Source organism: Poecilia formosa, unplaced genomic scaffold (genome assembly GCF_000485575.1).
Source record: "Poecilia formosa unplaced genomic scaffold, Poecilia_formosa-5.1.2 Scaffold281, whole genome shotgun sequence".
NCBI classification, from domain to species: Eukaryota; Metazoa; Chordata; class Actinopteri; order Cyprinodontiformes; family Poeciliidae; genus Poecilia; species Poecilia formosa.
This window is the reverse complement of record NW_006800220.1, coordinates 316,023-327,881: the sequence shown is the minus strand read 5'-3', so window position 1 is coordinate 327,881 and position 11,859 is coordinate 316,023. Positions and strand designations below refer to the sequence as shown.

Sequence of the window (11,859 nt, the reverse complement as noted above, 5' to 3'; positions counted from 1 at the left end):
TTTATTTTTTTTATTTTTATTTTTTCTGCGTGAACGTTCACACTTCCAAATATATTCTACTTGTATGTGATCTCCCGTGTGAACTGCAAACGACCTGAAAGTGTCCCGCATGTGCAGTAGAGGGCGCAATAACGTCACACATAGAGAGTGCGCTCAGTGTTTTGTCCATAGACATAAATACGTAGACGCCTCATGGAGCGGGTCGGCCCGTTGCTGCGATACGTAACAGCGTCCGCCATATTGAATGTGGAATATGTGCCAGTAAGGTAATACAAGTAAATGGACCGAACTTCACAAAGTGCCGTTCTACAAAGTATTTTAAGTTATTGCCTGTCATTGACACATTTTCTCACAAACATTAATATATTTGGTAAACAGAGAAATTACTAAAGAGAGTTTCTAACTTTTGATGTGATTATTTAATTGTTTTGGGGCATTTCTGAATAAAGAACACAATGTTTTTATTTGATAGAAATTATTCTGACCATTTTTATAATGATATTGATGAACAGACACTTTTACAGTGTTTAATTAAAGAACATATTTACATAATTCCATAATTTAATGTACATTTAATGTTTAAAGACAAGAAACAAATTATTTTCTTGTATTTATTTTTATACATTATTGATAAATGACTTTTGATTTATAAATCAGTCATTGCCAAACAATAAACTACATATTTTTCTTACTTTTTTCCAGAGAAAAAATATGTATTACAGTATGTCAACTCTGCTACTGACAGCAAAGAGTGAAAATAATTCTAACAGAGTAAATTATTTTTATTTTGTTACATAAGCTGTATTAATACACTAATACTTCAGATAGAGATATTTAAAATACACAAAAAGTGAAAGAATAAAACATTTATTTATTATACTGGGAACACTGGCCACAGGCTTCAGTCTGCTGGTCACACTGGGAGAACTCAATGACTTCTGAGACGTCCTGGTTTGCAGGCTAAAGCCAAGGATAAAAGAGAAATTATCCAAAAGTGAAAAAGAAAATACATATATGTTCCCTTCACATTCATAAAAATACATTTTCAGCATGTTGGGCTCTGACTCGTAGCATCTTTATAGCTAAATACCGACGTGAAGCTGAGCTGGGAAACAGGAACAGCAGCTCCAGCTCTGATCCTGGCTGATCTTTCCTCACTAGATCCTCTGGTATCAGGACGCAGAATAATGGCGTTTGTCGAGTTTTAAAGACCTTCTGATCGGAATAATGTGACATGAACCTTTTTCAATAATTTACTTGGAAATGATCTCAAAGCAACAATAATATTGTTTATCACGATAATTTCTGCATCGTTTGTCCTTATAGAGACCAGATTGCTGTGTTGTTACAACATATTGACTGTTTTTGACGCTGCATCGGCTGAAGAGGCTTCGTTAACAGTTTAATGAGCGCTGTGGGAAGATGCCTGCAAACGTCGGATGGAGAGCGATGAGACGCGATTGGTGCAGCACAGCTTCGCTCCGACAGCACAGATCCGTCTCTGCCGTGGAAGAAAAACGCGAGCGTTGCTGCAGAACTCTTCCTTTGTTGTAAATGAGCCATCATTTCTGTCCAGCAGCTGTAATCATAATCAAGTTGTTCATAAGTCAGGCGAAGAATAATATGGTTAGAAAGCAGCTGAGCTTAAAGGGAAGCTAAATTACATTCCAGGCGTGTTTTATGGAGGCCGTCGTCGGATGACAGCTTCCGATAATTGTGTCGTCCAATTTGTCTTGCTCTCATTTATCTACCTGTCTGTTTTTTTCCCCCTCTGCTTCTAGGGGAGCTGTGGCGATTGGAGGACGATGTGGAGGGAGACGACGAGACGGAGCAGAGCGGCGGCACCGAGGCCCAGCCGCGCTCCCAGTCGCCGTTCTCCCACTTCCGGGCGCGGGCCGCCTACCTCCGGAAGAGCATGTCGGCCGACGACCACCTGGACATGGGCCTGGACTACAGCTCCGCCAAGACGGCGCGCGGCAACAAGGGCAAGCTCAAGAGGAAATTTGTAAGTGTGAGTGCTTCGCGGTTTGTTGGGTTTTTGTTTGGAAGATGCTTGTGTTGCTCGGCGCGGATCTTCGATTGTTTCTGATTTCAGGTGGGATAAAAGGCATTACAGTTAAAATGTGGCCTGCAAAAGAAATGGAGATAAATGACTGTTGTATTAAATGCAATACATAATTCAGCATTGCACTCTTCAGTGAGAACGTTGCTATCAGTGCCCAAAACTCAAAGATAACAGTATTTTCCCAGCTGTTAGTCACTCTGGAGTCTGATTTTTTATTTTCTCTCTGAAGGTTGACTTTAATCTCATAGTTCAGAATTTTTTCTTATAATTTCTGGCATTAATTTCTGAATTTAGACTTTTGTTTCTCTCGGAATTTTGATATTTTTCTCAGAATGCTGACTTTAACTGTTTTCCTTGAAATTCTAACATTAATCTCAGTTTTCTGATGTTACTCAAGAATTCTGACTTCTTTCTTAGAAATTGTAACAATTGGCAAATTTAGCTTTTTATTTAAAGTAATTGCTTTGAATTACAGCTTTTTCTCTGATTTCTGACTTTATTTTCAGCATTCTCATTTCTTCAAATTTAGATGTTTGATTCTGCTGCAGTTCAGACTTTTTTCCTCTGAATAATTTTTAATATTTTTCTCAGAATTCTGATTTTAATGTAAAATTCTAAGTTTTTTCCCTTTCGCTTTTTTTCTTAGAAATTCTGAAATTAATCTCAGAAATGACACTTTTATTTCCCTCTGAATTATTACTTTGTTTTTGGGATTCTGACTCTGGAGTTTAAGTCGCATCAGTCAGAAAAAATGCGTTAGGAAATGGACACAACATGCTTAAGTCTTTTTTTGTATTTTCAAACATGGGTGGGGCCTCCTCCATGTCGTCTGCTGACTTGTTGAGTTCAGTTACCTGAAAGAAGTCATGAATTTAGCAGATATTAAAAGGGGGAAACCTGATAAACCTGATGACTGTTATTTCTTTATTTACTGATGAGTCAGCGCTGTGGCCTGTGATTTTCAGCATCTTATTTTAAACAGTGAATATTCAAAAAGCAGCTTTAAAGTCGCTGGTTTAATGAAATGTTGAACCACACACAGTTTTATGAAGCAGTTTCCTGATGGTTGTTGTTGAGTGAAGCTGTTGGCCGGTTGGATGCAGGTGGTCGGGTCCAGAACATTTTCTGGCTGCAGCTTCGGATCAACGCTAAGCCAGCTGAGCCGTTTCAGATATAATGAGCAGAAACTTGCTGTTTGCTGCTTAAACAGCTTTATGTGTGTCTTGTTTTCGTATTTGCATGAAGCAAACAGAACGTTAAGTCCTTTAAACATTTGTAGGCAGGAGACGAAATATTTTCTTTTACAGTACACAGTATTTATCGCTCCATCTTTATCCCTTGGATTAAAGAAACGTAGAAATATTACTGCATATTATATATTTTTGTCTTATTTGTAAATAGCAGCGCTAACGTCCTCAAAACAAACATTTATGAAGTTTTAACTCCTTTAATTTTAGTTTTACTGATTAAAGTCTTCTCATTTTTAAATCTAACTTAAATTTTTTACCCAGTCCCATGAATTTAATTTGTAATATTTCTCTTATATAATACAAATACTATAATTTTTTTAATCCAAAAATATTTAAGTTATCAGGAAAAAAGTTTTCTTATAGAGAAAACTTTTTTTTCTCTGCAAATACGTTGATTTACAGTAAATTTTAAGATATCTAGCAGAAACCAGTAAGACGGGACATTTTATTCAGATTGCAACGGGTGGAAATGAAAATAAAATCTGACTAAAATTGGAATCTCAGTGGGAATCAGCATCTTAAAGACTGCTGAATAGGCAAATCTTTCCATGTAATTTAAAGGATTTTAAAGGGAAAAACTGAAAAATTAAACGTATGCAAAATGTTTCGACACAAATCCAAATAAAATGAGATAAAACAAACATTAGTAGGAACCCAGGAGTTTTGGTGAAGGTAATCTGCAGGTAATTCCTTCTAAATGATAAAATATCTTATTAATGTGGTATAGATGCAGAGCCGGAGCGCTTAGGCTCCTGTAATTAATGAGGAGTCTAAACGAGCGTCGTGCACGTCGCTCTGGGCCGTCTGGGCGACTCGGCTCCGTTTGCTGCAGCCATTAAACATTAAAGACCTTTTTATTGTCCTCTGGTTATTTAATCAGGAAACTTTAGACCTCATTACCAGCAAAAACTTCGTAATCGACTCTTCAAGGCAGAAGAGCAACAGGACACCTGCGCAGGCGGACGGCAGCTGCTTGTTTCTGCTGGACTCAATGTTTTTTCTCTGCTGACTGAACCTCAGACGGATTTTTCATTTTATTTTTCGTGTTTTCTCGGAGCAGCCTGGATTTATTTGTGGAGGGAGGAATGGGAACGGCTCTGGATGTGATGGCCTGCCGCCGGTGTTTCGGGGTGAGCGCTCAGCCAGGCAACATCACAGGCTCTTACAGAGACGCCTTATTAATGCATAAATCCTGTTTTTAATATAGCAGTGGCATTACGTTAATTGGTTTGAAGCATTACGCAGGATAATGCATCAGGTGATGCTTTTATTCATGCAGCCCTTTTGTGCATCTGCACAAAACCAGCACCTCTCCTGGGAGAAACGGCAAAAATAAAAGCGTTATCCAGCTTACATAAGGCCATCACGTTTCCCTCCGTTTACCAGTAAAACCACTGGAAGCTTCTGTTCTTAAAACTCTTTCCAGTCTGATCCTCGGATAGATCTTTCATGTCTTTAATAATTCATCTGTACTTCCTGTCGGTTATAACTCCGTTTCATTTCTTTCTGTTGGTGCAAAAACCAAAAAATTGACTTTTTGTGTGGAAAGTTTGCAGTGGGAGCAGGATTTTATTTGCAGCTCAACTCTGATGAAAACTCGGCTCAGCCTCACGGAGGCAGCGGTCGCTCTGGGAGGAACCGACGGCCGGAACGCCCGGCTGCTAAATAATCTGATTTAGGAAGACGTGTAAACATGAACACACAACATGGAGCAACAACGCGTCTTATTTTCCAGTTGTGTCGAATTGAATGCTGATTTCCTACAGATAAAAACTTCTTTTATCTGTGCTGAACTTATGACGAGGCCTAAAATAACATATTTTACTGGACGATAAATTGTTCCAGAAATTATTGTGATAAATGATAATGTTGTTGTTCCAGTAACACAATGGTAATAATGACATTCAACAAACTGTATTTAATCATAAAGGAGTAAATTATTCACAACTTTTACCTGGTAATCCATCCTTGACTTAAAGATATCTGATTTTTATTTCGCTGAGGTTTTCTTTCGTAAAGTGAACTTTTCTTGTGTCGTTTTAAAAATGACATGAAGAAAACAGGAATCTTTGTGTTTGTTTTGCCTCTCGTTGCTCCTCCAACACGCCACAAGCCTCCACAGCTGCTCAGCATCACTGACAGGATGGAAATTACACAAGTTTACGGCTAAATCAAAGTCAAATTAAATCCACTGATTGTGTTTCTCTCTCTGATAATTGCCTATCGATTAATCAGTTCCCATTGAAACTCTGTTTTATTGTGTGCAGCGAAGACGACAAATCAAAACGGAGCGTAAAGATTTACTGGTTAGCACGACAACATCTGGTAGCTGCAGAGGTTGAGCTGCTGAGTTCACCGCCTGCTGGTCGTGTTTTCAAGAGCGGACTGAGCGTTACTGTAGCGTAACGGCCCTGCAGGCCTGAAAGGAAGCCACCGGTAAGACGCAGAGGACTCGTCTTATCGGGAAGACCTTTCTTAATCTCCTTGAATTTAATGAGAGATTCCAATCTGGGAGGAAACGTGGTCGGCTGGGTGAGATGATTTGTGTGCAGTTCAGGCAGACGGAGAAGAAAGTGCTGGCAGTGAGGTAACAGCGAGTGAATGTATTGTTGTGTTTGTATGGCTGCCAAATTGTGCATTATGGTAAAAGTTAATTACTTTCTGTAACAGTATCATCTCCTTTCCAGAAATCCATCCTCTGATCTATCCGTGTGTCTGTCTCTGCTGCTGCCTCAGCGGTTTGTGACAAAAGTAAAGCTTTTTAATTTTCACTTTTGCATTTTTTAAGCTGCTTTTCACGTCGACATGCTCACAGACTGCAGGATGTCTGGTGACAGTCATTCCATCTTCACCTGCACAGGCCAGGTTTTTGTTTTTACTAAGTAAAGATGCATTGACCACAATCCAACACTGCAAAAACACAAACTCTTACCAAGTAGTTTTGGTTTAGTTTCTGGTACAGATATCCTAGTTCACTGGAAATAAGACAAAACAAACTTTCAAGCAACTTTTCAGCAGGAAATAGCAGCTTGTTCTAAGTTGTAGTTCCGCTCGCACCATTACCTAGCAACCCCAGCCAAGCCCAGCCCGTTACCTAGCAACCCCAGCCAAGCCCAGCCCGTTACCTAGCAACCCCAGCCAAGCCCAGCCCGTTACCTAGCAACCCAGTTTTACTTCCACTGGCAGATTATTTCACTTATAACAAAACATTTTTCCCATGTTACAAGTTAATTTCTCTGACACTGGAACTGGTATTTTATCATCAAAATTAAGAAATTGACTCAAAACAATCTCATATATTTTTTCTGAAATGTTACTTATAAGCTGTTGTCTTATTTCAAGTCTACTCAGAAGTTTTCACTGGAAACTAAAGAAAAATACTTGGTAAGATTTAGTGTTTTGCAGTTTACATCCAGGTTTCCTTAAGTGATTTTACAAAGCTGCTGATTTGAGCCTATTTTGGTTTTTCTGTAAAAAGTATTTATTGTGTTAGCCAGAGTAGTTAATGCATAAAAGGGTTTTAATATTATTTTATTTAAAAAATTAAAAAAGTCACAATTTAGCATCTTATACTTAATGGTGGTTTTAGTTTGATTACTAAAACATCATTCTCTGCACTGCAAAAACATAAAATCTAGTTACAGTTGAAATAAGTTAAAACTGACTTAAGTAACTTTTCATCCTCGTATCTTTTGCTTCCAGTCATTCATTCCTTCAGCTCTGGTGGGACGTTTAGTGGAAATTCAGGACAAAGTGACAAATGAGTGAAGAACAAATTAAATCTCTGAGAAAGAAAAGAAAGAACAGAGGATCCTCTTTGATGATTTTGGGAAATCCAGACACAAATACACCATAAGTGGGAGAAAAATCAAATTAACGACATGTCTTTTTATTATTATTGATTAGTTATTAGTTCTTCTCTACCTGAAAATCTTCCTGCTTTGTGCAGAAACTCTGAATCAAAGACCAACGTGTGGAAAATGCAGATTGCTTTTAAAAGTCTGACCTCCTTTTTAAAGAAATCACCGACTGAGAAGTTCATCACCTTTCGGCCTTGACTTATGAAACGAACATTAACAGACTTGTGACGCAAAGCAAGGCCAGATCTCGTTTCATTTGTTTCTCACAGTGCGTCACACGGCTCAGATCTCCATCCAGACCCACGAATTGTCCTGATGATGCTTCAAGCTTCAAGGACTGTGTGTGTGTACGCGCGTACACGTGCGTGCGTGTGAGTGTGTGTGTGTGTGTTTTATTATATCGTCCACCTGGAATGCTGTGCTGCTCACAAACTGCAGAAATCTTTAACAGAAATGTCCAAATCTCAGTTTAATCTGCCGACTCCCTGCAGACGAAGTGTGTTTTGGTTTCTGCGTGGATGTTTTATTTATGCACAGGCGCGTCTGATGTGCAAATGCTCTCCAAAGCTCCTAATCAAAGAACGGAGCGTATAATTTCTGCTGATTGGACGGCTGTAACGACATAATGCCCCGTCCTCGCCTGTTTGCTGCGCCTCAGTCTGACACATCCTCTGATGACTCACAAAGTTTCTCAAACAAATGAAACAAGGGGAGTCAATTTACCCACGGAAGAACCGAATGCAAATAGCAATTTGTCACGACTTCCTGATTTGCTGGAAAAGCAACAGGAAACACTGCAAGACTCTTATCAGACAAATCATTTGGAGAAATAAAACCTCAGACACATCCAGGACTGAGTGATGCACTGCAAGCGGGGAGCTCAGCGGTTCCACCACCGATTAATAAACTAAATCATATTCAGCAACTAACTTTGGTGATAAGAGCAGCGTTGGAGTTTTGTGCAGTGGCGAAGGCTTCCTGTGGTTGAGTGCTCTCTGTTTGGGATCGTTTCTGCCGTAAAGAGCCGAGCGCAGAGCCTGCGGTGACATAACAAACACACACAGAGAGCATCTTGCACTCATTCAAATATCTGATATTGGCAGGAGGAATAAAGCAACTTGAGGTCTGACGTCTGAACGTTTCCTTCACTTCGGTTCTGCTAAGCTGTTGTTTTCCATTCATCGCCATCATTCTGACTCTGACCCGTCATCTGTTTGTACTACAAAAACACAAAGTGTTTTTAGTTTAGTTTTTACTGCAAACGTCTTAGTTGCTTGAAATCAGACAAAACTAACATATGAGCAACTTTTCAGCAAACATAGGAGCAGGCCGGTCACAATAATCAATAAATCAATTAATCGCTAAAACAAAATTCTTTCCATTGGTATGATTCATAGTTTCTCTTTTTTTCTCTCTTTCTACAAACAACTGGATGATAAAAGTTTTCAGTTTGGTGTTTTGGTCTCAACCAGCTCTTATTTTGAAGGAAATCTTATTTCCAAAGATTTATTTTATTTGTTTTTTTATTTTGGACATTTAAAATGTCTTCCAGTTCCAGTGTTAAATGTTAATTTGAATTTAAAGTTTACTGACCATTTAGAATCTGCTTTTGCTTTATTATTTTGCCATTATCATTACATTACTTTAAAATGGTCTCAATACAACAACATTATCGTTTATTTCAATAAATTCTGGAATAATTCATTTTAATTAACTTGTAAGTTAATTAAACTTACAAGTTAAATCATCTGCCAATGTTTTTTAGTTTTTTATCAATAGTAAGGAATTATTTATTTAAAACAATCTCCTATATCTTGCTGAAAGTTACTTCTTGGTTAGTTTTGTCTTATTTTAAGTACATTAAGATATTTCTAGCAGAAACCAAACCAAAAATACTCAGTAAATGTTGTGTTTTTGCAGTTTGGTTTAATATAAGATCATCTTTTTTACATGTCTGAGGATTTAGACGGAGCAGCGTCTCTGGAAAACCGTCCAGCCCGCGGCTCGTTTTGGACCCGATGTGCCGTTTTCAGTGATTCAGAGCTTTCTGCTTGTTTTCTTTGCTAAGTCACCATCTGATTTCCCCTCAGATGATTCAGTCTCACTTATCCAACATGAGCAGCAGATAAACGTTAATCATCCTTTAAACCAGACAAGTCAAATAAATGAAAGCTGCAATTTCACTTTCTCTGAGCTAAACGGCTAAATCGGTTTTGGCCTTTGACTTTTTTATTTTATTTTATTTTGTCTGATAGATGCAGAAAAAAGTGCATCATTGTGAGATGGAGGGAAAGGATTATTAGTGATGCACTTCAAAAAAATTTTCAAATAAAACATTTGAAAAATATTTTAAACATCATAAATAAATTAAATGATGTTCTAATTCATTTAAAGACTTTAAAAAATGTTTTTACTCACCAATTAGTGTTTAATACAACAAACATTACGGACTCATAAAAAGCAAAATGTTGTATTTATCTACAAAGTAAATAAACAGCAACAAGAATAAAATAAACAAACGAGGAGGAATACATTAAAATGGATTTATTCAAAACAAACAGAACATTTGGTGTCACAACTAAAACAATAACATTGTTTTACATTTGTGGATTAGGATGTGATTTTTTCTTTCAATCTTGGAAAAGGATGGATGGATGGATGGATGGATGGATGGATGGATGGATGGATGGATGGTGATTGCTGTGGGCAGGAAAGAGCTCCTGTAGCAGTCTGTATTACAGCGAATTTGAAAAAAGCCTCTGATTGAAGACAATATTTAGATTTGATCTGAAATAAAGACACCAATAAAGTTGGTGAGAAAATTCAGACTTTCTCTGAAAAAAACTCAAACGTTGAACTCGGAAACTTTAATTTTTCAGTAAAATTTCAACACATTCACACCAGTGAAGTTGTAGCAATGGAAAATGGATTTATTTTTTTACATTTCTGCTAGTATTAATGTGTGTATTCGTGCAGTGGTTCTCAGAAAAGTGGCTTTTAATAGATATAGCTCTGTTTAAGAATGGCCTAGTCAAAGTAACAAATATAAATTCAACTGGATTTGTAGCAAAATTTAAAAATCCATGTATTCTGACTTGGCTTGAGCTATTTTATGAAAGAAAATGTTCAGAACATTATTCTCTAGACATGCAAATGTACCTTTAAAAAACTGAAGCTGTGTTCACAGAAAAAGCTTCTTCACACATAACATTTTCTGATTGTGAATTGATGACACATTGAGAAAGATGAAGGTGTCTAATAACCCGACCCAGTAAAACAGACATGGCATTTTAATTCTCATCACAGAATGAAAGCTTAATATTTACCACTATGGTTCACCAGTTTCTTGCAAAATTGCTTCTGCTTGTGTGAGATAAACGACTCCCTTCGCCCAGTTTCCCCGTTAACATGCCGAGCAGATCACGCACCACAACAGACTCGTCTCGGTGTGCTCTGGGTAATACGGGAGGGTTAGTCCAGCCATTACACTGCTGAGCATTAATGTGAAGCTGTTGAAACGTGACTTTTATTTCCATAAATCGTCTCACATGGAGAGACTCACCTGTCCACTCTGTCTAATGCGGAGCGCGTCCTCAGACCTGGACGCTTTTTTCTACATTATATTATTGTGCGAATGCAGGAGCTGCATGTTACTTTACCAATGTAAACATCTGATATATAAAGTTTAAAAGTTGTGCATTGAAAAATTACATTTTATTTTATTCCAGGGCGGCAGCTAACGAGTATTTTGGTAATCGGTTATTCTATAAATTTTTCAGATGGTTAATCAGATTTTTAAAATGTATACATTCTGCATACTTTTCATTTAACTGCTTAGGCCTTTTTAATACAGTATTAGACATAAAGTAAACATAATTTAGTTCATTTTCAAAATAAGAAAATAAACATTTTATTGCCTAAAATGCATCACCAGCATTCCTTTAGTTTACTCCTGATCATTTGTAGTAAAATATGTATCTGCAGCTGAAAAAATATTTCTAACGTCAACATGTGAAAAGCTCAGCCCTTTCTGCTTGATGATCTGATCTATTGATTACTTTTCGGATAAATCGATTAATAATTGGATAGCTAAAGGTGGTTTGTAGGAAATGTTTTTTTTTTTTTCAGAACTTGAATGAAGTGAAACTAAAACATGAGGATGTCTGGCTTGAATTTTTTTTTTACAGTGAAATTTTTTTTAACTTAAATGCTAAATGTATATTTTGTAAACTCCAGTTAGAGATTAATCGATTACTAAATTAATTAGTTGATGTTTATTTGAAGAATCGATTAATCATGATTAATCAGCCCTGGTATATTTTACGTGCTACACACACATTCATGTGAAACATTGGACTGACGCAGTTTAACCTCTGAGGTGAAGCTTTGAGATTGATGCATTTTGTGCTGACAGGATTTTTGAAGCCTTGTAGAAACAAAAACACTTTTTTTTCCTGCATGGGTGAAATGAGTTGCACTGCTTCTGGATGTTTCTGCCCCACCTCAGCCAGCGGGGCTGTTTCTGCCCCACCTCAGCCAGCAGGGCTGTTTCTGCCCCAGCTCAGCCAGCGGGGCTGTTTCTGCCCCACGTCAGCCAGCGGGGCTGTTTCTGCCCCAGCTCAGCCAGCGGGGCTGTTTCTGCCCCACGTCAGCCAGCGGGGCTGTTCCTGGCCCAGCTCAGCCA

General features: G+C 37.9%; 1 protein-coding gene across 2 annotated transcripts in view; it reads left to right on the top strand.

The window, feature by feature from the left end:
* ankfn1b (ankyrin repeat and fibronectin type III domain containing 1b) overlaps window positions 1-11,859 on the top strand; it is a 185,559-nt gene that overhangs the window by 39,501 nt on the left and 134,199 nt on the right. For both annotated transcript variants that reach the window (XM_007571506.2, XM_016681439.1), the window contains one exon: window positions 1,782-2,005. In XM_007571506.2, coding sequence (XP_007571568.1) covers window positions 1,782-2,005 — 224 coding nt within the window. The remainder of the gene's footprint in view (window positions 1-1,781; window positions 2,006-11,859) is intronic.